Below are 22,390 nucleotides of genomic sequence, written 5' to 3' on the forward strand. Positions count from 1 at the left end.
TCAAACACTGCTCTCCTAATATCTGACAGACTGCATCAAGTTACCTGATGTCAAACCCTGGTCTACCACAAAGAAAAAGAAGGAGACCTGTGACAAAGGGCCAGATTGATACTCTAATTTCTCCCAGAAATTGACTATTTGACTTTTGAGAAATAAGCAGCACTTTCAGTTACTCCATACATTTGCTTATTCCAAACCAAATTCAGCTAAATGAAAAATACCCTTAGCTGACAACACATCTCTGGCAGAAATAAAATGAAATCACAATCTGTTCTTTCATAAATTGTTTTTGATTTATGGAAGCATCCTGATATATTTTCCATGTTGGAATCACACAGACTGTTCAGATAAGTATTGTGAAAATTAATAAACCAGGATCAAGAGATCAACAGACTGCATTCAAGTAAGACCCTGGTACCACACAGCCGTGGGACCTTGGATTAATCTTATTGTTTCTTTATGCCTGCATTTCTCTGTCAATATTAAAAGAAATACTGGCTAGATTAATTATCCCAGAAATCTTGCAGGGAAGAGGAACCTTCTTTCTGTTAAGTGTCATTTGGATTTTTATAACATTTCTCAAGAATCTTATAAAAGTATCAACTTAGAAGCTAGCTGTCTGGGATTCAGTAGCCTAGCGGCTAAAGTCCTTATCTTGCATGCGTGGGAATCCTATATGGGTGCCTGTTCATGTCCCAGCTGCTCCACCTCCCTTCCAGGTCCCTGCTTGTGTCCTGAATAGGATGGCCCAGTCCCCTGGGACCCTGCACCTGAGTGGAAGACCTCAAAAAAGCTTCTGGCTCCTGACTTGGAATCAGCTCAGCTTTCGCCATTGTGGCCACTTGGGGAATGAGCCAGCAGACAGAAGATCCTTCTCTCTGTCTCTCCTTCTGTCTGCGAATCTGCCCTTCCAATAAAAAAAATAAATCTTTAAAGAAAGAAGTTAGCTTTCTAGGGGCTAGCATTGTGGCATTGTACATAAAGCCGCTGCCCATGATGACAGCATCCCATGTTGGAGTTTGTTCAATTCCTGGCTGCTCTACTTCTGACCTAGCTTCCTGCCAAAGCCCCTGGAAAAGCAATGGAGGATGGCCTAAGTGTCTGGACTCTTCATCCACGTGGGAAATTCAGCAGAAGATCTAGGACTTCAGTGCAGCCCAGCCCTGGATACTGCAGCACTTTGGGGACTGAACCAGGAGATAAAAGACTTCTCTCCATCTCTGTGTAACTCTGCCTTTCAAACGATTAATGAAATCTTAAAAAAAAAAAAAAGAGCTTGCTATAAATGTATTGAATGTCCAGTCTGAAATCCCTTAAGAGGATCAGGCCAAATGATTTCACGGGACTTAACACAGCTTGTGCTCTGGGCTGTCCTAAGCGTTTGGGATCACTGGATTTGTACTAAATTACATTTTTATTTTGGAATACATTTTAGTCCTTGAAGCCATGCCAGTATTAAATAATGTTTCATAAAGAATTTCTTCTGCTCTTTTTCCATGCTAAACATTCATAAAACCCTGAAAATCAAATAATTCATCCCCAAGTCATCTGTCCCCTTCCTTCCTCCCTCTCTGCCTCTTTTCCTTTCCCTCTCTCTTTTCCCTGCAGTTAATGAGCAATTACTGTGTTTCTAGCTCAGCGTGTCTATTATGAGCAGTGTGCCATCCATTTGGGGCAAGGTGGGTCATAGAACTGAGCAGTAGCAATAAGGATCATGGGTCTTTGCTGTTCATGAGCTAGTGAGGGCACAGAAAAGGCAGTCAGTGTCATTGGAGGAAGTCAAGAAAGGCTTGAACAGACAAGACAGAACTTCATCAGGGTCTTGGGTGTAGCTGCTCACTTGGAGGGCAAGGAAGAGCGAGGGCATTTGAAGCGGGGAAAATGGTATATATAGAAATATAGTGCTGTGCAATCACATAGCTTCTCTACGAGCAAAAAAAAAAAAAATTGGAACATGAATGCAGGTGTTAGAAGCAGAGATGGAAAGCAGAGGCTACCGTGCAGAGCCGTGTTCGGGACACCTGTGGTCCTCGTGCACGCTCCCTATGGTCCCAAAAGCTTCCATTTAGTTACCAATCCTTTTGCTATTTCTTCTTAGGAATGCCTTAGTTTGACCCATTATGGGAGAAAGGTGGTAATCAAAAAGGGTGATAATTCACACAATAAGTTATATCCAGGGTAAAATGAATGTCAGGGTTTTCAGTGTATCAGTCACTAGCTGCTTAATTTGTGTCTTCTGAAGACAGAAACTTCCCTAGAGCATGCAAACCTGTGCCTGGACTTCTGGCCTCTGGACTTTAATTTATGATTGTGACAGCGAGGGACTGTCTGGATTCAGCAAATTATCTTCCCAAGCTTTTCATCCATAAAAATGCAGTTCTGCAAAACATAGCTCTGTCTTAGACAATCTGTAAAATGCAATAAATTTGGAGACAAGAACAGCAATGAGATAGAACACTAGCTAGCAAATATGTGAAATCCGCTCCATAAGGAAGTGTCACTTACTCATATTCCAGCAAAGTTACAGACAATAGAGTTGGCTACTGTGAGAACAAGATAGCAGTTCTGCCCATGTGGGAAGCAGATCATTCCAAAAGAAAATGTAGAAATCTTTGTGATTTATTTCAGAAACAATCTAGACTGTTAGACGTAATTATGAAAACGAGCCTGTTCTATTTTCTAAGATAATGAGTCTTGTCAATCTATCAATCTTCAAAAAAGACTGACAAAAAGTTTGGCCAGAGAGTGTGTGGAGCTGCAGATGAAGCACAGTTTTTGATATTGAACTCAAGTGCAAGTCCTTCAAGTCTATCTTTGCTACTTACTGTATTTTTCTTCAATCACGAAAATCACCTTTTCTGGGCCCCAGCACAATGGCTCAGTTGGCTAATCCTTCTCCATCAAGCACCCAGGATCCCATATGGGTGCCAGTTTATGTCCCGGCTGCTCCACTTCCCTTCCAGCTCCCTGCTTATGGCCTGGGAAAGCAGTCCAGGATGGTCCAAAACTTTTGGATCCTGCGTGCACATGGAAGACCCAGAAGAAACTCCTGGTTCCTTTCTTCAAATCAGTTCAGTTCCAGCTATTGCATTCATTTGTGGAGTCAATCAGTGGAAGAAAGATGTTTCTTCTCTGTCTCTCCTTTCTATAGATCTGCCCTTTTCAACAAAAGCAGAATAAATCTTTCTAAAAAAAAAATCACTTTTCCTCTCCAGACAAATATTAGTGGTCTGAAATTGGTGTGTGTCTTACAACTGGTGCATGCTGTAAGACACACATTGTGGGCCGCTTTCTTTCATTCCGAAAAGCTGTAATTAAAGTGATGACATAGCTGCTGGTTAATGGTTTCTTAGAACAAAGACCATTTAGCAGCACATTCTTGAGAAACGCACATTAGTGACTCAAACACTCCACATTTAGCTTCCTTAGAGGGAGTTACATCGTATTGAACTGGAGCAAAAATGAGCTTATTTATTGAAGCTTCTGTGACACACCAGAGACCTGGAGGTATTTGGATAGTGTCAGCACTATCCAAAGTGTCAAAGGCTCCAAGGTGGGTGGACATCTTGAGCACTTACTTGCTCCCACTTAGTTCTGGCAGTAAATACCTACATGGACTGCTTACACCAGATGAGACTTACCTCTCATCTGATGACAGGGCTTCTTATGCTAGTTCAGAAATCAGTGATGAGTGATCACAATAACGGTCAAGACTAACCTTTAACTAGAGCTCAGCGCTTGCCCTTGGCTTTGCCTGAGCCACCTTTTTGATTTGCAAAGTTGTTTTAGAGTCCTCTGCTTTTTGACTATCTTATGAATTCTACCTTCAGAGGTAAGAAAACCGAAGCTTCTAAGGGATTAGATGATCAGTGTCCCATGCTGACACTAATGGAGTGGGAATGCCAACCCAGATGTGTCTCAGGACACACCCAGTGGTGGCTCTAGGATGGGATTTTGCATCTTTCCTTGTCTGTGTCTTGGATGAACTTGAGCACAGCCTGGGATTTGCGGCAAGTAGAGGAATGCGTGAAGAAGGGTAAAGGGAGAGACTTCCTGTCACACGTGTGACAACACGTTCTCAGTAGTTGTTTCCGCCTTAACCAAGAGGCAGAGCTGTACCCAAGACACAAGCCAGTGTGACAGCAGCTCTCATGGTGCAGAGGAGTTCCTGGGGAGGCATGCACAATACCCAGGTGCACTACCTGTAGGCCCAGGTGAGGCTGCAGTGTACCCTAAAGTGCTATGAGAAGTGCCTCTGGATTTGGGGCGGAGGTTGGTGGGATGAGGAAGAAGATTCAAGATGAAATTAGAATTCTTTTTGAAAAAGGAAATGAGGAAAGAATGACTCGTACTTGACAGAGTGCAAACCCTCTGGATATTCAATGGTAGAATCAGGAATCTACTTCTCTATTGTAAACTTTAGAGACCTGCCTTCAAGTAAGCTTAAAATGCCTAACAAAATTAGTGAAGGCACTGAAATCTTTCCTGGTACATAATGAGAGAGAGAGCAAGTATGGTGAGGCTTTCCCTTGGAACCTGACCCCAGAGATGAGCTCCCCAATCTCCCAAGATTTTACATAAGGGAAAATTCCTCGAGTCAGAGTTGACGTTTTCAAAGGCCAAGCTATTTCAAGCATCCATCTTTAAAGAGCCATGAAAATGTTTATTTCCAGTGGAACTTCAGGAAGGGATTCATGTTTGGCAAGGTCAGTAATGTAATAGGTTTCTTCACATTTTCTGAATCTGGAAGATAGTTGCCAGCTCTGGGCACAGTCCTGATTGCATAATGAATCTCCAATGCATTGGAAGTGAGAAAAAGGAAAAAGCCTTTGTTTTTAGAAGAAAAGGGGTATGGGGACAAAGAAAGGGTGGTGAGCAGGTGTCAAAAGCATGTGTGGCAATTATCTCAAGTAGACCAGCTTCCTCTCTCTTTCTCCAAGGTTATATAGCCTTACTTTGGGGAAAAGGATCCAAAAGCAGATAAATGACACTCCATACTGCTGTAGGTGAGTCTGCCAGGAAAACCAGAGATGTCCAACGGGGTATCTACTTACCATGTTTAGCCTGCCAGACTTCCCGAGCAGCTCTACCGTCTTCCTGTAATCTCAGGTGTCACTGGGAGCTGGGGACAGGGTCTAGAGGGTTTCATGGGGCTGGATGTGACAGGTGAACTGCAAGTGTCTGTGGAGCTCACATCCCCTGCCCTTGCTCCCTGATGACTCACCTTCAATCCCAGGAACAACCGGTGTCGTATTGCCCCAATGTCACAGCCCAGGGTGAGGGACACATTGGTTGTGGCTATAACAGCACCCAGGCCAACTTAAATGACACCTGCCATCACCTCCTCACAAGGAGGATGAAGATGGCAGAGCAAAGGGAGTAACCATAGTCTGGGAAGATCCATTTAAAGAGCAAATTGTTTTTCATATCTCAGCTTTCTTTGTATTTTGGCCTTGGCTGATTAAACCATGCATTTGCTTTGTAAAGAGCTGCTGAGCTCTTTAATTAGATGGGTGATGATATTTATAATTATTCTTTATAATGATAAATTTAAGTCATTTAGAAAAAGTGTTATATGATAGACAAGCAATTGATTACACACATTTAACTTTCTCTTCCAGTTTAGCTTGTAAGAAAAAGGGTAGACAGGGAAAGCCACACCAGCTTGTAAGAACTCTGTACTTCTTCTAAGACTTGTGTATAGCTTCAAGTAGCTCTGTGGTAGTGCCCATGATGCACTCAGTCATGACCGTAATTACAGGAAGGGAGAAAAGAAACCAAGCATAGCCAGTGCTTATCCAAGATTCTGCTACCCTGCTCCAAGACACTGCCACGCTTCATGAATTACCTTGCTCCAGTTTCCTACTTTCCAGCCGGCACAGGGGCGGAGGTGGCATCTCTTGGCAGGGTCAGGCTTCGGGAGGGCTGCACAGTCGGCCTCCACCCGGGTGCTGCACTCCACACTTCTCCAGTAAGCCCCCAGCCCACAGGTAGTGGAGCACTGTGGCAGGCGGGAAGACAAAGAAGACAGAGGGTGATGATGGCTCCGTCAGATACCTCCCATCACAGGGGACCCTGGAGTTAGGGGTGTTCATCTGGCTGCTCCCTGAAATTACTTGAAGTTTTCAATAAGCACTGATAGCGGGGTTCCCAAACACACCAAGCAGCCTCAATCTTTGGAGGCAGGGCTGAAGGATTTAAGAAAAAAAAATCCATGATTTTAACAAACAGACTGAGCATCCTTGATTTATATGTGAGAAGATAACCCAATGCAAATGGAAACTTAAAAAGCACTTACATTAAATTATCTTCAAATTGGGAGTTTGGGACAGGAGGAGAAAGGAAGACTACGAAAAAGATGAGGACACTTAACTCTGCCAAAATCATGTATTTCCCATAAACTTGATGCAAAACCCCTTGCATGCATGTATTACTAAAGTCAACATAGTTTCTAGGTTCCTTGTCCATCAGTTTTTGCAAGCACCTTTGGGTATTTCCCCCTTCCCACCCGTGGAAGGAATTAGAGGTGTAGAGGGAGAGATGGAGAAAATAATCAAATTTTAAAATCCAAGATCTTTTTGAGATTTGCACAAGAATGTCATATCTGTAGCTGTCCTTCAAGTAAAATCAGGCATGGGGCAGGGAACGAACGGGATTGCCTACCTCACTCCAATTCCCAACCATCCAGTGTGCAGGGCTGTGGTCTTTTCTGAACTGTTTGTAATTGGAGGCATTGAGTAAAAACCCCTCAGCAATCAGACTTGTTGCATCTTCCTCAGTGAGCACTGGGGCAGAACTTGGTGTTACATTTCTGTTGCTTGGATGTTCCTGGTAGTTGTGGCTCACTGGCTTTTCTGAGGGTGCTGGCTGTTGGCCTTTTCCCAGAGGGAGAGAAGTACTAACTGGTTTTTCAGGAACCATGTCCACAGCTCTAGGTGGACCATTTTTGAGATGACTGGGCCTTTGGCTGGGTATCAGTCCCTCCATCACTGTGTGTAAGGGTGGCCACAAGGACTCTTCATTGAGATAAGGTGTTGATGGAAGTGCCAGTGGCATTTCTGTAATTGTTTCCACTGGAGCATTATTTTCAGGTACTCTCATCTTGGTCCACAGCACCGGGTTGCTTTCATCTTTGTTCTCTGGTTGTTCCGCATCTTCCCCTGAACCGCTATGAACCCCCATTTCAGGGTCTTTGGTTAAAGTACTGTAAAATGGGGTCACCTGCCAAGTCACTGCATTGCTGGAAGCTGACAAGTCAGAATTGCTTGTTGTTATAGCTAAAAGGTGACCCTCTGAAGTGGGATTGGTACCTGGAATGGAATCATGCTCATCATTAAACTGGATATTCAAAGACTGGGAAGTGAAGATGGGCTGTAAAGTGCTTTGGAGGGAAATGAGATAATGTGAGCTCAGTTCAGTCTGTATTGAACTGTTCTGCCATTGCTTCCCATCCAGGTCTCCTTCTCTGGAAGCCACAGTGGGACCAAGGCTGTTTGTTGCTGGAGTAGTCATGCTCATAGATTCAGGCACTGTGGGCGTGGTCAGCACCTTGTGCCTGGGTGTAGGTGGAAGGATGGGCTTGAAGGGGTCCTGTCGAGGTGGTGGGAGATGTTTCCCATTGGATATTGTGCCTTTGCTGGGTCTCAGAACTCTCCAACTGGAGGGACATTGCTGAAGTCCACATAGAGCTCGGCTGTTGGGTTTTCTTGTCTTGTCACAGGGCTCACCATGATTCTTGGTACATGTAATGTTGCGAATACGTACGCCACCACCACAGGAAACAGAACACTAGAAAAGAGAAAAATCTTTTAGTTTAGCAGGAAAAAACTTGCATTCTCATAGTCAGATTTATGCCAAATCAGGAAAGGCACAGTGGAAATTCAACTGTGCAACTAAGATTGTCTCCTTGTAGCGCTATTTTTGGTGTCTATATTTGTTTGCCAGGGACTATGCCTTGTCTGGAGTTCAGCAGTGCCTCTGGATCAACCACCTACTCTTCACAAGCCGATATATAAACCACAATCCAGTCCAGCTGAAGTCTGTTTGGGTTTTGAAGTTTGGATCCTGGGATTCTCAGAGTACAATGATTTCAACCTAATCTTTTAAAGACATAGTCAAGAAGTGCTATGACTTGAAGAGAATTTGACTGTTTAGAGCCTCATTTATCTTGATTGTGCCAGATCTTATCTGAAGAGAATTTGGCTCACCAACTCATGCAAGTGATTTGAACCTCAAAGTAATTAGTATTAACTCGAGAGTGTAAAGGTTTGATTCCATGGCAATAGGTGAGAGATTGGCCTGGTTGCAGGTTGTTAGACAATTGAAGGCATGCCTTTGGGAAGGAGTCCTCATGAGATGGTTAGTGATAAAAGCCAGTTTGGTCTAGCACCTTTCTTTTCTGGATCACTGCGATCCTACTGGTACATGCTCTCCCATCCTCCACCCTCCAAGGGTGCCAGACTAATGAACGGGCTACCTGGATGACTGATTTGCTATGGGAAAAAAATGAAAAGTGAAGTAATTTACACCCATGAGCTTATATAATGTTTAGCTTAAATAACTTGGTTTCTCAAAGCTCATTTTCAATTTCCTCTAGACGGGAAAGTAATACTGATGTAGAAAACCTCCCCTTCATTTGGTTTCAATCAAGCAAAATGAGGCATTGATGCATAATCAGCCCCTTTGAAATGCAGGAGAGAATGTGCAGATGCAGAAGAGATCTGGCTTCAGATCTGGGCTCAAGATGAGCCTGTGGTCTATAGATGTCAAGAAAATACTCAAAGGCTCTAGGATTGATCAACTGATCTTTCAAGTTCATTGGAAATAATCTTTAGCAGAAGAATACTTCACAGACTATGGAATGCACCCTCATTTCTCATCAAAGTGGAGGCTATCTGACCAAAGGTCTCAGCAGCCCCTAGTGAGAAAATAGTAGCTTCTGAAACCTTCCATGATTCCTTACTTAGAGCCTGGAAAGATAAGGCCTGGAGGTACTTTCCTTCCTGGCTTGCTGTGATATTTCTGCCCTTTTCGTGTATGAAGACAGTTTGTGCTTTATCTCTTTCAGACCTGTTAACCATCTTTCCACTAGCTTACTTCGCATCTGAGTCCCTTGGATTTCCAAATTTCTGCTTTGTAAAACTTTATCACCACCACTGGTCTGCATGCTGGTTGCTTCAGATGGGCTCCATTTTGAGAGCTGATTCACAAACAAGGCCCAAGTAATGCCACCTGCACTCAGGCAGCAAGTGGTCTCTTTTCAGTTTTTCTTTCTGAGACATGTTAGATGTGCTCCGATAGCAAACACCTCTTTCCATACCCCTTCTGCTTGTTTATTTTGGTCTGAAATATTTCTCATGCTCCTAAGCTAGGTAGCCTTTGTTTTCCAAAAACACAAAGTACAGATGTATGTGCTTCTAACCCCATATTGATCTATAGGAAAAGAAACATAAAATCTGTAAGATGCAGTTCAAATTCTCTTGTCTGTCTTTATGATTAACTGCTTTATCCTGTGGCTCTTGCCAGCTTCCTCAGCTGAGAGGAGGCAGCAGTCACTGGCCAAAGATGCTCTGGGGATTACGCGAGATGATAGTCTGAGAGCAGAGCATACTATGAAACTGTTATTGTCAGTGTTACAGGAGTGGTGCTGAGGAGTACCGTAGTGATAACAATGTCCATATCCCTTACGGACACAGAGCTTTCAAGAAGTTGCCAAATGAGCAGCTGTCTGGAGAAGCAGGTGCAGGCATCCATCTAGAAGATTCTGTAGAGATTCATGCAGTCCTTACACAGATTCATTGGACTTTTAAACATTCAGATATCATGGGTTAAGGACGGACACACTGCTTCTTAATCGATACATTCCAAGAAAACAATCTTATTACACAAATAGTCTCACCCTAAACAAGTACAACAGTAATAGCCATTGAGTTAGAGGTTTTGCTAAATAACATTAGATTCTGATGTTCTAAAACAGAAAAATTTCTCCAGCAGGAGTTTCAGCCAAAGGGCCAGATTTGACTCACCAGCATGTATTCTTTGGGCTGTACAATCTTAAAACAACACATAAGCAAATAAGACATTAAAAAATGAATGAGTAACCAATGTTTTAAAAGTCAACAATTTTATATTCATCAATTCCAGATTCTCAGCTTCTCTGGAAAAAAAGCAGATGATCAGCCTCTTTTTGTCCCATTCCCAAATGGTAACATCAAACCTCAGGGATGCAGGGCCTGGGGACGTGCGGTTTCCCCAACACCCTCATCTTCCACACACATCTACCTTCCTAAGCCAGCAGACACAGGGGTGTGGCTCTGCAGCACTGGGGTATAGGGGCTCAGCATGGCAGTGCTATCTGCCAGGCACACCAAGTCTCAACACAAAGCTGCCCTTTCTCACAGTCAAGGCAGAGCAGGCAGCTGCTTTATATGCAGCCTGATGATTCTTTCAGTATATCTTCCCAACTGTGCTTATCTCCTCAGGAGCTGTCAAGCCCTTGAGAAGATAAATACAGCACGCACACACACACACACACACACACACACACCCCGCACTTAGAACCCCTCTCAATTGGTAGCTTCAGAATCCTCAAAACCAATTTCAGCTCTGATTATCACAGGCCTTTACCTTTACTCATATAATCAACAACCACTAGCTTCCAGGTACTATGCTAGGTGCTCACATGATCATTTTATTCCATCTTTTCAATTACCCTGCCCTTTTATGCAAGGAAACATTGAGAGTGGATTAATATTAGCTCAAGGTCACACAATTACAGACTTCCAAGGCTGGCTGGAAAACTTAGAAAACCTACTATACTGCCAAGTTTATTAGTCTACCAGACAGAAGAAATAACATACTGATTATACTGGTTTGTGTTAGAGGAAACCAAGGCTCTACAAGGTGAAATCATTTCTGGAAAAAGCAAGCTCATGCAACACAAAACTAGAATCTAAATGAGTCTTTGGAAGCTGCACTTATCCTCTTCTTGCTTCCTTCCTGTCTGGATACTCAAAGCCAGCTACCTTTAATCACTGCTTGATGTTTTCAGCAGTTAACCACCCATGAATCCATTCAGTCATCCAAAGAAAAACATGGCAGAGTTCTTACAAATCAGCTTATTAGAACATACTTTAATCATATTACTGGAGCCGCATATAGGTAATTTAGTATGTTAGAAGCGTCTCCTGAAGAGGAATAAGGCTTCCAGCTAAGAGACAGAAAGAATTACAGAACGCATTGTGTCAGTTTTGTTGTTCTGTATGATCGACACAATAAGTTTAATCACACTAACTTTATTAGTCCCGTGCTATTTCTGCTCCTAGTCCTAGCCATGACTTATATTTTACCACTTCAATAACTAGATTTATTATATGTTTTAAGTTCAGAAATGCCTTTGGAAAGAGAAGCTGTGTGGAAGCAAGTGCATACATCCTGGATTCTGTCTCATGCTTGCCATATGCACATGCAAACCAAGCCAAGCAAAATAGTCTCTATGGTTGTGGAACCAGTGGGAGAACCAGACCAAATGGAGAGAGGGTTTATGGCAAACAAACTAGAGCTCCACTGCTCACTAACCTTGAGACTGACTTTAAATTAGAGCTAATATTGAAGCCCACTTCTATTATTTATCAAAAATAGGAACCTGAATAAATGATCTCATTCCTTATATTTCATGATACGCAGTTCTAAAATGGAAGAATCAATGAACTAATATCAACCTCACAGAGCTATTTTAAGGGTTAAATGAGACAATCTCTATATCCAATAAAACACTCAACAGACGGTGTTATTTTAATTTCCAGCTGTTCATTTTATAAGCAAATGCTCATATGTATAGAGCCAGTCACATGGCATGCATTACTCTAGTAAGAACTTCAGAAATATTAACCCATTTAATCATATTTCTTTGCAGATAGGCGCTACTGTCAAATCCATTCCATGGATTGAGAAAACAAATGAAAGAAACCTAGAGGTAACTACAGTGAGGTTCCATTTATATACCTGCTAAGTGGTAGATGCAGGATTTGAACCTAGAGGGCCATGCTCTGGGAGTCATGCCCTTCACTCTCAGGTGGGTAGCATCTCCTAGGAGCATGGCATTGAAATGGTATACCTAGGAAAAGTGCTGGTCACAGAAACTGATAGCATGTCTTTACGAGACTGAAGTGCTGCCTACTGCGCTAAGGAGGCAGGTTCATGTCTTTATTAAAAACCACATTCCCTTTCTCTACTCTCCAAGCCCAGAAAGTTGGTTGGGTAAAATCAGGGTGAGATTCTTGGTGTGATTTGAGATGAGCAATGGAAGTTAGGTCTCCAGTGCATGAACCTTGAGGAGTGGGGATGGTCACAGGAAACAGAAAAGCCCTTCCTGTGGTCAGAAGGGGAGATGACAGTCCTGATGACTCGTGCTATGTTAGGGGCAAGGGTGCCAGCCCAGCATGGCAGAGTTCAGCCTCACTCATTCCTTGGGTTGGCGAAATTTCCTTGATAGGGAATAGCAGCTCGTGGGTTTTCCTTTTCTTTCTTTCTGCCTTGCTTGGCTAGCAGACTGAATCTTTGGGTCTCTGAGCCCAGTGATTTTCCAGTTTCAGGTTCATACTGGGTGACCCAAAGGACTCAGTGCAGATCAAATAATTTGGTACTGCTGGAGTGCCACTATACTTCAAATAATGTTCATGTCAAACCAAACTCGGACAATAAATACAGTGTACCAAGGATCGCTATGTCAACTCTTTGACAAAAGATACCTGTGCACAATTAGAATGCCAGACACTCCGTCACAATCCATCAAAGCTCAGGTGAGGACATTAGCAAGACAGCAAAGAGAAGAAAGGGACGCCCATTTGATGAATAATTTGAGGCTGATTCATTCAACCAAAAGTTCAGGAATGAAGGCATCAGCTCACTCTTTCTGTTTTGCTGTTAGGTGGATGCCAGAAACTGAATTCCTTGAATGCTGTCAATCAACCAGGCCACAACCTATCCTAGGATTCACAGACGTGGAGTGGAAGGCCAGGAAAAATCTCCAACTTTAATTATCTTCGGTTTACTCTCTTTTGGCTTACAATCATCATTGCCCCATCATGCCAATTTCTTGATTCCCTTGTTCTACAGTTAAGACAGGTTATTGTGCTCCCCGTAAACACAAACACAATCGGAACTCCTCAGCTAAATCAGTAATTGCAGATCTTCAAAAAGCATTAAGATTCTGGCAATTAGCAAATTCTACATGACAAGAATTATTCACTGTTTGGATACAGCCAAACCATTTTTGGTAAACAGATTTAATGGACCAGTCACAATACTCCCCTCAGTCTTATTTTGATAACACTGTAATTTAAAGCAATCTAGGTTGGCAGTGGACTAATAGAACAACCAGCCACAAGCCAAGATGATTCCTTTCCAGGAACAGCAGGAAGAATGCTGTGGTTTATCATTTACACATACACTTTTTTTTTCAGTGCACAGGCCAGTTATGCACCTCTGACAGCTTTGCAACTTTATTTTCTTTGCATGTGTGCCTTTGTCCATCTCTTAATCGTGCCCTGTGTATTTTTAAAAATAATTTCTTGCTAGCCAGCCCTTTGATCATTGACTGAAAGGCACATAGGGAGGCAAAACTGAGGTCATTAGAGATTCCAAATCAGAGGGAGAAAAAGTTTTTATTTTTCCTACTCATCCTGGGGGCCCAAGGCCTGCCAGGACTAGGTTTCATAGTAAACCAAAGATAATTAAAGTTGGAGATTGTTCCTAGCCTTTCACTCCACTGATTTAAAACTATTAACTTGAAAACGATCAGTTTGAAAATTAGATCAAATTAATTTGGGGATAACACAACGTTTATTTGAATTTAAGTGGCTAAGCTAGTAGCTGTCCCAGCCAGAGGCTGAATAGGCAACTTGAGGAGTTTCTTCTCTGAGTACCAAGCATACTCTACGTCTTCCCACCACTATTGGGATGGTCATTGGTTTCAGTGAACCATGGGGAAATGTTGATAGATGTTTGGTAAGCTAGTTCTTAGGGTTAGTTTGCTACCAATGGTTTAACAATGAACTAGTAAAATTTCTAATGAGTTATCAGTAAACCTGTACGAACAGTGTTCACCTTATCCCTGGTAGGCCATTAGAAAGAACAAGATCCTGTAAAAACGGGAAACAGGTAGACACTACATGTTGTGAAAGGCAGAAACAAGCAAGAGGTGATGACCTCAAGCTGTCCATTATGAAACTTTATCCAAGGTCCCTTGAGTAGTGAGAAGGACCGGGTACGGGGTTGAGGATGCCTGAATAATGTCATTTTCCTTTCCTGAGCTCACCTCACTCCAGTTGCCCACCGTCCAGTCCGATGGACACAGGATGTCTCTGTTACAGGAAATGAGGGACCTGGGCTTCAGCAGGTGCAGGCAGTCAGTCGCTGGGAGAGCCTGTTCATCAGATCCCATGGTCTGGATGCACAACACGGTTCGCTTCTTCACTCCATATGGGCCACATGTGGTGGAACACGCTTCCCATTCCCCTGCCCACCATCTGTACGTAGATATGGAGATAAGATAGGAGGTCACCCAAAGCACATATGCATTCAATCCAGCTACTGCAAAGACAACACAGCAGCACTGATTACAGAACTGGAAGTTTCCCGAAGATGCTTTAGTCCACCAGGACGCATTCTGCAAACACGCTCTAGTGAATCATTCAACATTGCCAGAGCACAGCAAAGTACCTGGCCTAAGCAGTTACCAAACAAGTGGGATTTTGAACTTGTAAATGTGTGCATATCCACTATTCACATATATTCTCTTTTCAACCAAGAAAGCTTTTTATCTATTTGTCTTCTGTGCAACAAGTTTCAGCCTCATTTTCTCATCAATTAAATGGTTGTAACAATACCACTTTATACAAACCCTGCAGCTTAAACAAACTAATTCATGTAAAGTACACAGTACAGAGCCCAACAAACAATAAGAACAAAACTGATTACCATTACTTATTATTTTTTACTGTAGCTACTGAGCAATATGATCTAATTATTTAATAAAGTGGTTTTCTATTCCAATGTGAATAAAATACCAGTTTTTGAACTATATGGGAGTTGATCAGTCAGAGACACTGCCATTGCCTTTATTGTTTCTTAAGAAACATTTTCTTCGATAGGGGAAAAGATAGATTCTGGTGTGTGTGTGAGAGAGGGAGAGAGACAGACAGACAGACATGGACATCTTCCAACTGCTAGTTCATTCCCCAATTGATTACAATAGCAAGAGTTGGGTCAGGCTAAGCTAAGAGCTGGGAATTCAGTGTAGGTTTCCCATACGGGTAGCACATGTCCACCTCCTTGAGCCATCATCTAGGGCCTCCCAGGGTACACGTTAGCAGAAACTAGAAGCAGAGCCATGGCTCCAAGCTAGGCACTCGGCCTTGGGATGAGAGAGTCCTCAACAGTGTTTCCACACTGCTCCAAATGCTCAGTGCTGCTTCATAACCCCCCACTCTCAACCCCATCCTTTGAAGTCTACTTATTAATATTTTCACTGATCTTTTTTGGGGGGTAAGAATGAAATAAAAAAAAAAGAGAATTTCTTATGTATCAGCTTTCTTCACAAGCAGAGCAATGGAAACTTGGCTCATTAATGGTCTGGATTTTCTGTTTTTCTCCATTGGATCAGAATTTCCTGCGGTTGGGCCAAGACATCAGTGTTTTTGAAGGCTCCCTTATGATTTATGTAAATCAAGGTTGGAAATCACTGATGGTCTTGGTGCCAAATGAATGGATGTACCTGTGTCTAAATTTCTTTCATAGAACACACTCTTGTTTTAGTATGCATTTTACACAACCTGCATGTGTGTGTCCACCCTGTGTGCATGTGTGTTTCAAACTCAAAAAACCCTGGTTGTCCTGAAAAATTGTACTTTAATTTGGACAGGTAGGTCAGAGGGAAAGAGCAGAACACCCTCACCTTGCTCTAATCTGTAGCTTCCACTAATGCTCCAACAAGCACTTGCTTGTACAATTCCAACAAACAGAAAATCAACTCACTTGTCTCTTTCCAATTGCATCACTCAGATAACTTTAAGCCCCAATGTGACTTTGCTCAACTGTTGTTCAGAATGGTAATTTCCTTTAAAATGTCAACTTTCATAATGATGTTTCTTGTCATCTTTTCCCAAGTAGCATTTATGTTCCAAAATACAATTCATTTGATACTCCGAATCCCAGCATAAGAATCATCATTACAATATTAACCCTCTTATTTCCTTGCCATATCTACATAGGTTCTCCACATTCTGAATATATCCTGTTCCTTTAACTTCATCTTCTGTGGCTTTCTTCTTATCCCTACACACAAGCATGCTCAGTCCTCTCTTTCTCCTTTTTTTCCATGGAATTTTCCCAGTCCCAGTGGTGAAGATTTCCATACCTCCTGGCACTTGACAAATATCTGAAGATGTTTTCCATTGTCACACACGGAGGTGTAACGTGTTGGTGTCTTGCAGGCAGAGGCCAGCAATGCTGTTAAACCTCTGACCATGTCACAGGGCATCTGGTCCAAAGTGGCAATGGTGCTAAGGCTGAGAAGCCTGAGCTTAAGTTGTGGGACAATTATTTGTTCATTGTAACTATGTGCAGCCACCAGAGTTGCCTGAATTGCTATCAGATGCTTCTGGAGCATTTTGGACAAGGCTGGGCACCATCACAGCTGTAGCCTTGGAGATGATCCTTCCGAGAGATGTCAGTGGGAAGAAGAAACTCAAATGACCTTTGTCTGGACTCACATACACTTTCATTCCAAAGAATTCTTTCTTGACAAGCGACTCCATCCTGGAACACGCTATGCAAAGCCTTCGTCCTGAAAGTCATTAGTGATATTGCGCATATTTTTCTGGTTTATATAATCAGAAGTTTTGTTAAATTGAAACTATGTTTTTCTCTTGAATACTCCATTGGGGAAGAACAAAGAATGTTGGAATTTAAAGAAAGAAGATATTACGGGAAAAAATGATTCAGGAATAACAAAGATTCAATCTCGCACATGAAATGACAGCTTTGAGTGATGAGTCTGAGCCTTTCAGATACTGTGGAAATGAGGTGACAGCAGTAGATGCTGCAACTTGTAGTGCATCCCCAGCTGAACAACTGGACTTGCAAAATCAAATCATATGAACACAATTATCTTCAATGACTACATTTTTTTTATAAAAACAAATTAATTTCCCTAAGCCCTGGATGAATTTGCATGCATGCTTTGGTTTTGGAGCCAGGCTCTTCAGCTTATACATTTTCTTTGCATTTTAATGTGAGAGAAATCTTTCCAAATGGAAATTTTCCTTCTGAACCATGCTTATGCCAAGATCCCCAGTGACAGTATGCTGTGGTGGCAGAGACACTTCAACTGACAGATCCGGGTTCAAGTCCAGGCTTTACCACTTGCAGCAAAGTGACCTTTGAAAATTTGTGTGAAGGCTTTAATGTCTACCCCAGCTGTACAAGCATGAGAATACCTATTTGCTAATAGGAGTCAATGATATGGCAATATGGAAAGGGTTTGAAAAATAGTGGGCTCCAGAGCTGTCCTCTTCTGTTGGGGCATAGCATCAACTTTTTGTGAACTCTTACCTCCTCATTGATCCCCTGGAGGTAGCATCCACTTTCTCTCCTTCCACTATCCCATAAGCATCAGCGGAAGTGCAGATGCAATCAAAAGACATGAAAACATTTGCAAATTAACCATTATGTCTTATTTCAGGGAATTCTATTATCATATCTTACTTCAGGATGCATTTTTGGAAAGTACATCTACATGTGTTGTGTATAATTCACATTTGCAAGATTGAAAATTACCAACCAGGTCAAACAGTCTAATCTCTTTCTATACAGAAGGACTGTGAACTAGAAGGACATATGGGATTTTCTAATGACGATTGTGGCTCATGTGAATTAAGTAAATGCAGATTTATGGAAAAGAACATGTGTGTATGTAAATACTGGTGCCTTTAGCATTGTATCTGTGTAATGACAGAATTACTCATCTCTCTTCTATATTAATATATGTGACAAATATTTTACATGAAATTAATAATATTATATACAGTCAAGAAATGTCCTAAATACAGGCACCCACAGATTTGAAACATAAGCATGAGTGTACGTGTGTGCGTGCACGTAGGTGGGGGAGTGGGACCTTGGGTGCAAAAACAAAGCCAGGGACAAACATTTTACTTCAAGAATTCAACAAAACACCATCGGGGTCATTAGCATTTTCCCCTGAAGGCTGTATCTTTGGTTTGAGATCTGAACTGTTCCATATGCTAATTCTGTTGATATCTAGTGACCATAAATTTGGGTCCAGGCAATTACTGTATACAGAAATAGCTTTAAAGGAACTCAGACCTTGGGAAATAAATGTCCAAGAGAAGGAAACAGCATAAATCAAAGCGTAAATCTTACTGACTGACAAAGATTTAAAGAGATTTGCCAAATTGCTTCTGCCTCTTTAGGTATAATCTTCAAATTGTTTGGAGGGAATTGGAGGAAATTGTTTCCAATACAATGGCAGAAGCTGGGCAGTGGGATGTGTTCATTTTCTCCCCAAAGTGTGATGATATGGAAGGCAGAGTCCGCAGCTGCAAAATCGATCATTTGCTCTGGGTGCTGGCAGCCAGCCTGCTCCTGTTCTTGGCCAGCAGGACTTCCTTGAAAGTGTCATGAGGGGGGCTACCCTGTCTATTTCAAAACTTCTTGGAATCAATAAGCTGCCTCCAAGTGCTCACTCTGAGAAACACTGGAGGAGAGAAAGGGGTAGCAGTGACTTTGTTCTAGCAAGCTGTTGTTACAATCCAGAGATGAAGAGGTGCCAGATAACCAACAAACCACAAGGAAGCAGAGATCTTGGGGACAGATCCAGATAACCTATTGCAAGGCCCAGCTCTCAAATGGCCCCCTCTAGCCAAAGCACAGGGATCTGATAGTGCCTGCAAGCTTCTTCAGAGAATGCCACATTTGTGTCAGTCTCCCAAATCCTTTTGTGACTATCCAAGTGTGGGAAATTTATGACTTAGTGGAAAGCTCTTTGGAATCTTTCTGATACTGGTATTACGCTCTGAGTTCTCTGGGGCTGCTGTAACAAATGACCATGAACACAGGGGCTTGAAGCAACAGAAATTCAGTCTGATAGTTCTGGAGGGCACACGTCCACTGCCGGTCCTGCTGGGCCGAGATCAAGATATTGGCCAGGCTGTCCAGCCCGCAGAGGCACTGCTGGAAAGGCATCTCTCTGCCTCTTTCAGGATGCGGTGGCTGCTCACTGCATCGCTCCAACTCTCAAGGTCAAGGTCTTCACTTCCCTTTGCTCTGCTCTCACATTTCCTGCTCCAGGTACGTTGAATTCCTTCTGCCTCCTTATAAGGACACTGTGGTGACACCTTGGATAACCAAGGACAGTCTGACCATTTCCACACTTTTCATCATCTCTTCCAAGAAGGGGCTTTCTCCAAAGAAGGTCACATTTCACACTCCAGGAATCAGGATGTAGACATCAATGGGGCTGTTTTTCAGCCTACCACTTTGCTGAATTTTTAAGGGCCAACTTCAAGTGCATAAACTTCTCCAGTATCACCAATAATTTCTCTAGGCTCTTTTTCCACTTTAGTGTCAGGCTTCAGCCTTAGCTCCTGGCTTGTCTGAAGCCTAGGGACTCTTACTCCAACTTGCCAGCTCCCTTTGGTTCTCTTAGCTGAGTCTTATTCTAGAGTTATTCCCAACTAGAAGGTCCTCGTGACAGAAATACAGAGGTAGGTAAAGAAATTCACTCCCCAACACCACACACCACACACACACACACACACACACACACACGAAGAAATTCACCCACCCACACAAGAAGTTAATTCTGAAAACAGTGAAGTCAAGCTGTTAGATACAGATGGATGCCTGTTCTAAAGCATCAAATCATATTGAATTTCCAACTTTTTTTCTGTGTCTAGCTGACATCCTCAGCTGTCTCCCAAGTTTCAGTAGGTGGTGTCCACCACTGATGGCACAGTGCTTGCCTTGTTTTCAACATAGGCCAAGTAAGCAAGTGGGTGCACATCTTGCTTAGAGGTCTGTTCCTTCTAATAGAGACAGACTGCCCTGGACTCAGGCCCCTGATAACTACTGCCTTTGGGATGTCAACTGAGGCACTGAGTATTTCTTCCCCCAAGAAGCTGACTACCATTTGAATATAATAAATATACTACTCCATCTATCTCTGCCTTCTGATTGAGAATGAATAGATGCTTAATAACATGTTGAGAGACATTTCTTATTTTGTCACAACTTGATTGTGGAGGAAGGGGTGTTGCTGGCTTCTAAGCAGATATGGGTCAGGGACAGCCCCATTTGCAAGAATCAGCCAGGGACCAGTGCTGTGGCATAGCAAGCTAAGCTTCCACCTGCAGTGCTGGCATTCTATGGGGCAGCAGTTCAAGTCTCGGCTGTTTCACTTCCAATCCAACTCCCTGCTTCTGGCCTGGAAAAGCAGCAAAACATGGTCCAAATCTTTTTGGACCTTGCACCTACATGGGAGACCCAGAAGCATCTCCTGGCTCTTAGCTTCAGACCAGCCCAGCTATGGCCATTGTGTCCATTTAGGGAGTGAACTTGCAGATGGAAGATCTCTCTCTCTCTCTCTTTGTAGCTCAGCATTTTAAACACAAATAAATACATCTTTAAATGAAAGAATCCTCCACCCTAAAGGTCAGTGGTGCAGCAGCCAGGAGAGCCTGCTCCGAATCCCAGCCCTCCAGGCAATGCGAAGCACTGATTCAACGGTGCCACCATGCTGTCTGGAGGCTGTAGGCGAGCTACTAAAGTCCCCTTGCAAAAATCAACTCCAATAGTTAAACAACTTTCAGGCAATCTACATAGGATACTCCTCAAAAGTGTCTTGGGTTTAGAAAACCAACACAAGTACTATGTGATCTCTATAAAGAATACTGAGGAAGAAAATGTCTTCAAAGCCAGTCACAGAAAGCTCTGACAACTTTTCCTTATTTGTTCCACCAATGGCATTCATTCCAATAATTCTAATAAGACATATGGTCTTCCTTTCTCATCAAACACTGAGTTGCTATTAAATTAGGCAGCACTCTAGGCAGACACAAAGAGCCTTGGATGCTGCCAGTAGTTACCGGGGTGGGCAGTCCTGTTCATAGCACTTCTTCTGTCTCCTGCTGGGCTGTGTTTCCGGGTCACAGAATGTAGCTTTCACCATTCCATGGCCCTTCTTCATGCAGTGAGCCATCTGACGGCGGATACCTGGGGGTGGGCACAAAGAGTCACACAGCTTGAATCCTAAACACGAGACGCTCGCTGTCAGGGGAGCTGACATGCTTACCATGTCAAGCGATCAGGCTCACAGTTAGTGGGAGGGTTGTCCAAAAGTTTTTTAGTGGTTAAAGAAGTGGGTTGTTTTAGGAAGCACTGCAGATAATACTGATGGATAATTCACATAATCTGTTACATAGGCCACAGGCTAGCTATGGAAACAAGATCAACACAAAGGTGTCAAAAGAAAACCAAGTAAGCTTCAACTACCAAAACCAGATATCATTCCCAGGTATTTCAAGGTCATTTCTAAATAATTAGCTTCATAAAATAATAGAGAATGGCAAGATTTAAATAAGTTGGGGTTAGTAAATGCTGATAGGAATAAAATTTTAAACAGTGTGAAGTATGAGATGTTATGCTTTGTAAAGCACTGTTTTTTTAATTAAAATTTATTCTTTTTATTATTTTTAATTATATAAAGTTTTATTTTTTCCCCCCAGTATAGATGTAGATGCAAAGGGGATCATGCCTCCCAAGCATCTGGTTTTGATAGCAAAGTAATAAGCCTTCTATCTTGAGAGAGTTTGCAAGAGGGAAGCCCAGGGGAAGTGACAGTTTAAGGAAAATAATGCCTGGCCCCAGACACTGTTTCCAGCTATATGTGTGTGGGCATGGGTGTCTGAAGTGAACGTGTGACTGTCATTAATAGATAAATGCAGTATAGATATAATGAAATACATTCTAGAGGTAAGATACTGGCAAGAAAGTACATAGTAATCAGAACATCCCAGCAACCCAACGAGAGTTATAAAATCATTATCACTACTTAACACACGGAGAAACTGAAGTACAATGAAGTCCCATAGGTTGAGAAAGGAAAAATGCCACAGAATTTAGGAAGTGACCAGATGGTCATGGGTCGAGAGGCGAGGGGACAGGGAGGAAGAGTGGAACACTGACACTAAATGTGAAATACTGGGTAAGAATAACAAGCAGAGACCTGGGAGAGATGCAGCAATCAGCTTAGGAAAAGTCTGGCATGCTGACAGGCTTATGGTAGGCTCACTGGGGTAGAAAATCCCCA

The 22,390-nt window shown here is 42.6% G+C and overlaps 1 protein-coding gene across 1 annotated transcript in view; it reads right to left on the reverse strand.

The window, feature by feature from the left end:
* The window catches only part of ADAMTS12 (ADAM metallopeptidase with thrombospondin type 1 motif 12), a 204,143-nt gene that overhangs the window by 15,675 nt on the left and 166,078 nt on the right, over positions 1 to 22,390 (reverse strand). Inside the window, exons 17-20 of the mRNA XM_040977656.1 lie at positions 21,168 to 21,294; positions 14,318 to 14,528; positions 6,664 to 7,788; positions 5,849 to 6,001 (exon numbers count right to left, since the gene is read on the reverse strand). Of these exons, the coding sequence (XP_040833590.1) occupies positions 5,849 to 6,001; positions 6,664 to 7,788; positions 14,318 to 14,528; positions 21,168 to 21,294 (1,616 nt within the window). The remainder of the gene's footprint in view (positions 1 to 5,848; positions 6,002 to 6,663; positions 7,789 to 14,317; positions 14,529 to 21,167; positions 21,295 to 22,390) is intronic.

This window comes from Ochotona curzoniae, unplaced genomic scaffold, assembly GCF_017591425.1.
Source record: "Ochotona curzoniae isolate NIBS_2020 unplaced genomic scaffold, NIBS_Ocur_1.0 contig_2754, whole genome shotgun sequence".
NCBI classification, from domain to species: domain Eukaryota; kingdom Metazoa; phylum Chordata; class Mammalia; order Lagomorpha; family Ochotonidae; genus Ochotona; species Ochotona curzoniae.